The sequence below is a fragment of the Coffea eugenioides genome, chromosome 7 (assembly GCF_003713205.1).
Source record: "Coffea eugenioides isolate CCC68of chromosome 7, Ceug_1.0, whole genome shotgun sequence".
Lineage (NCBI taxonomy): Eukaryota > Viridiplantae > Streptophyta > Magnoliopsida > Gentianales > Rubiaceae > Coffea > Coffea eugenioides.
Window position 1 is genome coordinate 38,504,032 of NC_040041.1, and position 6,047 is coordinate 38,510,078.

At 37.3% G+C, this 6,047-nt stretch overlaps 1 protein-coding gene across 1 annotated transcript; it reads right to left on the minus strand.

The window, feature by feature from the left end:
- Positions 1–3,792: 3,792 nt before the first annotated feature.
- Positions 3,793–4,962, minus strand: LOC113777366. Its single transcript, XM_027322400.1, has one exon. The coding sequence runs from the start codon at positions 4,960–4,962 to the stop codon at positions 3,793–3,795; it is 1,170 nt and encodes a 389-aa protein (XP_027178201.1).
- Between the last annotated feature and the right edge of the window lie 1,085 nt (positions 4,963–6,047).

Here is a 6,047-nt window from a genome sequence, read left to right on the forward strand (position 1 = left end):
CAGGTGTCGAGCCTGTGCAATAATAATTGCCTACTCAAGAAAAATACAGATTTTGTATATAGCGGTGAGTAGGGTCGAATCCACAAGGACTGGGGATAATTCGTTTCTTCTAGAATTCAGCGCATGAGGGATTTTTAAAAAATATAAAATTACTAACTAACTAACTAATGAAATAACTAATAGAAATAAACAAGAATTAATCAATAACTAATACGACTCTAGCCAAAGGTGCAATTTTTCAGACACGGTCCAAGCAACTGATCATCAATGCGAAGATAATTCAATTACTCATTACTAGATTGGTTATAGTTGTCATACACGCAATAAACAACCAACCTTTCCTTACCTTTTCGATAGTCAAGGTACGACCATTAACTATTTCCTTAACCAAGAAATAACCCTAGGTACGACCATAGGATTTAATTTCTCAATTGCAATAAGAATTAGAAAAGCCCAACCCTAACCAACAAACACGCTACGAGGGTTTGTTTAAGTTAGATCATACGTTTCCCTAACATGAAACCAATCACGCTAGTCGCCACTGGTATTAATCAATAGAACAATTACAGATTCAATCAATTAATATGACAGTAGATTATTAGGTTAATTCGAATATCGGACCCTTGACATTCAAATAACAAAACAATCATAAGCAATGAAACTAGAAAACGTACAAATACCAATGAATAAAAGAAATAAATAAAATAATTCGATCTCACAGATGTTTGGAACCGCGTCTTCAAATTAACCTTCGGCTAGAAAAAGAAGTTAGTTCATCTTCATGAAGGAAATCCCATGCGAAATTGCAGAAGTCATTCTCGAAAACATTGTTCTCTCTTAAGATGATTCAGTTCGGTGGAATCATGAAAGAAAAGCAAACTATAAAAGATGACTAATTGTTCTAAACAATTGTCTCCAAAACAATTGCTCTCAAACAATAGAAAACGCATAAGACGGCCAAAGATGGCCAAGTCCCGTCTGACCAAAAGTTGTCTGCTAATTGGGATTATATATTCCTCATACTATGGAAAGAAAATAAGTAGGAATCAGCCGAGAAACTAGCTTTCTCCCTACCTTTTTGCTTGTGTCGGCTGGCTCTCCCAAGGCTCCCTGGAGTCCTCCTCACAATTGACCTCTATCTCCTCTTTGACCGCGGCCAACAAACTAGGAGATTTCCTAGTTGACACATTTCTTATTTGTGCTGAACTACCTTTTGTCAGTTCAAATCATATTCGGTAATTTTTCACCTTTTTATCACATTTTGCTCCAAATTCCTGTAATAAGCACAAATACCAAAAGTGAATAAAATCTAATAATTAATCCCTATTTGGTAAGGTAATAGGGAAAATTAATTACAAAATAAATAGCAAAATTGTAATCTATCAATTCCCCCCACACCTAAACCATGCTTGTCCTCAAGTATAAGAACAACAAATCAAACAATCAAATTCAAACAGTGGTTGTTGCTCAAATCTTCTATTGCCAAGATACAATTAAAACATATGTCAAGTATTGGTGGCAATTTTCAAGAAATATCTCTCTAGTTAGTTTTCAAGATCAAGAACTCTTTCAATTTATGACTAACTAATCTAAGAATATAAAATATTAAACCAGCATCCATAAGCAAATGGTTCGACTATTAAGCAAAATCTCAACATTAAAATTCATGGATCAGCGGGCTAACAATTTATTCAAACACTTTCACACCTTTCACTATTAGCACATTTTTTTTCTAAAATATCCCCACACTTGTTTGATTTTTTTTTTAGGGGAAATGCTTAGTTTTTAGCCATTCAAGCGTTTTGACGCGAACTCCGACATTGGTCAAATGAAGAAACCCGGTTACTTAGCTCTCATCGCTTAAAAACCATATACTCATAACTATCATCGCTTTTTGACGCGAAAATCGACACTTGTGGTGAAGATCTCCGGTTACTAGGCAACGATACTAGTGAAGTATAGGCGAATACTATTCATAAATAAGCATCAAATTAAAATTAAAAATCACACAAACCCGCTTCATTTCTTAAATATGAAGAACTAAGATTAATAGTTGAACCACTTTGCATAAAAAAAATGCTAGACAAATATTTACTATACTTAGAGAAGTTAACCAAAAAAGTGCAAAAGTCACAAAGTCTCAAATATTCACCAAAGAGATACCCTTGAACTTAACCATGTCATACTTAACACCTTAAAGTATAAAATCTTGGCAGTAGAAAAAATTTGAAATATCTAACCATCCTTTATCAGGAATAATCACAAATATGCACAAAGATAGGCAAAAATTGGATAAAATTCAACAAAGTCAAACAAAAAAATTCCAACAAAAATGCCTACACATGCACTTTTTTAATAAAATACCAATATACTACTCCCCCCACACCTAAATCTTACATTGTCCCAAATGTAAGCAATAAAGAATAAAATACAAAGCAAAAAGAGATAACGAAACTTCCCTGATCATCATAGAGGGGTCTCGAGCAGCTATGGCACAGGTGGGATTGGTAGTGTGAAGCCAACATGGTGGATCCTTACTGCTCCCAAACCAAAATAGGAGATGCCCATAGATAGCGAAAATGGAAATGATCATGGGAGGTGGCTAGCGGCGGCAGCATGGTGTGGTAGCAATGGTGACGAGCAGAAACGGTGCAAGCAGCGGAGTTTGAGGTCCTAAGGTTGTGGTGCTGCGACTGGAAAAGGAAAGAAAGGAAGAAAAAAAGAAAGGGAGAGAAGAAGAAAAGAGAAAGAAAGAAGAAAGAAAGAGAAGAGAGAAAGAAAGAAAGAAAGAAAGAAAAAGAAATGAAATGAAATTTTTTTTTGAACCACTGCGTTAGACATGGGCACGCTTAACTGCCCTTGAGTCTTCTAACCAACTCACGGAAATTAAAATTCTTAAGCGTGACTACTTGGCATGGGCACACCTAACTACTAGGGAGTCTTCTGACCAATCTTCGAAAATTGAGCTCCTTAAACGTGACCACCTGACGTGGGCACGCTTAACTAATGGAGAGTCTTCTGCCCGCAAACGCGAATTGCCTTCCTTAGGCGTGACCACTTGGCGTGGGCACGTCTAACTACAAAGTAGTCTTCTGTCAGCCAAATGAAAACCTCATTCCTTAGACGTGACCACTTAGCGTGGGCACGTCTAACTGCCAGTTTCCTACCACCAAAAACAACAAATCACTAAATGCAACTAACACTTAACAAAAACTCCAAAAACATAAGAAAGCTAAAATAAAGAGCATTGGGTTGCCTCCCAAGCAGCGCCTTTCTTTAATGTCTTTGGCTAGACATTGCCCTGTTTATTCACGGAGGATAAAATCGTGTAGCTCGTTTCAGTGTTTCATCTTCTATGTAGTCGTGATATCCCTCGTAAATAGAGTAATCTTTGAACCCACAAGGTACGGTCTTCCATGGAGTAGTAGATGGCATCAAGCAAGTAAACAAGCGTCTTAATTCTTCACTTACTCCTCCATCACGCGTTCTTGCTGGTTCAAGATGTTTTGCCATCGCAACTCTTAACTTATTCCTATCATGAAATTCAAAATCTTCTGGTATAATAAAATCAATCTCACTAACAGGAATTAAAGAATAAGAGTCAGGAGGATATTGATTAAGGAATGGAGGAGATGTCACCGCATTGGGAGATTGTTCACTGGATTCATTCACTTGAACAATTTGATATTGGGGTTCCATTTCTTGCACTTCAACTTCCTTTTCAATTGCACCTTTAGATCCATTTTCTTGAAACTCTTGCAGTTCCATGTCACTTGTCAGGATAATTGCATCCTAATCTTTCTTAAGGTCGATGATGGTCTGTGAGGGCAATTCTTCATAAATTGGAGAATTCCATTTGCTCAGTGTAGATGCCAATTCACGCCTTCCATCTTCCATCTCTTTTTGAATTTGATCTTGACCCTTATCCTTCAGAACCGTAAGCCATTTAATTTCTTTTCCACTTCTGAGGGTCATGGCACTCACATTCTTTGGATTAACTTCAAACTGAGATGGAAGTCTGCCTTTCTCTTGAGACTCCAAACGATGTAGTGTAGAAGTCATCTGACTCAACTGATTTTCTATGTTTTTGATGCTCGTGTCTGTCCTTTGCTGGTATTGAGTGGCATTTTGCTGGAGTTGCGTGGTGTTGGCAACTAATGCCTTGACCATATCCTCCAAAGACATGTCAGCATTTGATGAATGAGATTGAGATTTGGAGGGGTACCATGGCTGAAAACCTTGCTGCTTATTGGGCAAAGAATTTTGCTGCTTGTTACCTCCATAGCTGAAATTCGAATGGTCCCTCCAATTCGGAGTATACGTGTTGGAGTAAGGGTCATACTGCATGTTGCCAGCCATGGTTACTTGTTCAACTCTTTCATCTTGTAGCACTGGACACCAATCTGTGAGATGACTCGTGTCCTTACAAATACCACATGTTTTGGCCTGCTGCAAATCCCCTACAACCAACTGTCGAATAGCTGAAGTTAATTTAGATATTTGTTGTTGAATTGATGAGACAGTTACTTCATTTACTTGACGAGTATGGACATCTTCTCTTGTGCCAAATTGTTGAGAATTTTCTGCCATTCTTTCTATCAATTTCCAAGCATCTTGGGAGGTCTTATTCATCAAAACACCTCCACTAGCAGCGTCTATAAGATTTCTATCTGTATATAACAAACCTTCGTAGAAATATTGAATCAGGAGCTGCTTGCTAATCTGGTGCTGGGGGCATCTAGTACACAGTTTCTTAAATCTCTCCCAATAGTCATAGAGAGACTCCCCTGAATGCTGTGCAATGCCGCATATTTCTTTTCTCAAACTGGCGGCTCTTGACGCAGGAAAATATTTTTGCAAAAACTTCTTCTTTAATTGTTCCCAAGTTGTTATACTACCTGGTGGCAGATAGTAGAACCAATCTTTTGCCGCGTCCTTGAGGGAAAAGGGAAATGCTCGCATTTTTATCTACTCTTCAGTAATCCCCGGCGGTTTCATACTTGTGCATACTACATCAAATTCCTGCAAGTGCCTGTAAGGTTCCTCACTTGAAAAACCATGAAAAAAAGGTAAAAGGTGAATTAGGCCAAACTTTAATTCAAAAGGAGTTTCTTCATCTAAATTTGGAAAGGTAATGCATAATGACTGTTGATTAAAGTTTGGAGCAGCCAATTCCCTTAAAGTTTGAGCATTAGCCATGGCGACGTCTTATTGATCAGAATTGCTCGAGTCGGCACTATGCACAGTCTTCTTTATCTCATGGTCAAAAATTAATTCACCTGCTCAAGAGAAATGGGGCATAAAATCGAAAGAAAAAAATACAAAAATTAAAATAAAATAAAATGAACTCAAAAAGAAAACGAATTAACGAACGCCAGTCCTCGGCAACAGCGCCGAAAATTGACAGGTGTCGAGCCTGTGCAATAATAATTACCTACTTAAGAAAAATACAGATTTTGTATATAGCGGTGAGTATGGTCGAATCCACAGGGATTGGGGATAATTCGTTTCTTCTAGAATTCAGCGCATGAGGGATTTTTAAAAAATATAAAATTACTAATTAACTAACTAATGAAATAACTAATAGAAATAAACAAGAATTAATCAATAACTAATACGACTCTAGCCAAAGGTGCAACTTTTCAGACACGGTCCATTCAACTGATTATCGATGCGAAGATAATTCAATTACTCATTACTAGATTGGTTATAGTTGTCATACACGCGATAAACAACCAACCTTTCCTTACCTTTTCGATAGTCAAGGTACGACCATTAACTATTTCCCTAACCAAGAAATAACCCTAGGTACGATCATAGATTTAATTTCTCAATTGCAATAAGAATTAGAAAAACCCAACCCTAACCAACAAACACGCTACGAGGATTTGTTTAAGTTAGATCATACGTTTCCCTAACATGAAACCAATCACGCTAGTCGCCACTGGTAGTAATCAATAGAACAATTACGGATTCAATCAATTAATATGACAGTAGATTATTAGGTTAATTCGAATATCGGACCCTTGACATTCAAATAACAAAAC

Coding starts and splice junctions, on each gene's coding strand:
- LOC113777366 (XM_027322400.1), bottom strand. CDS start 4,962: ATGCGAGCATTTCCCTTTTCCCTCAAGGACGCGGCAAAAGATTGGTTC.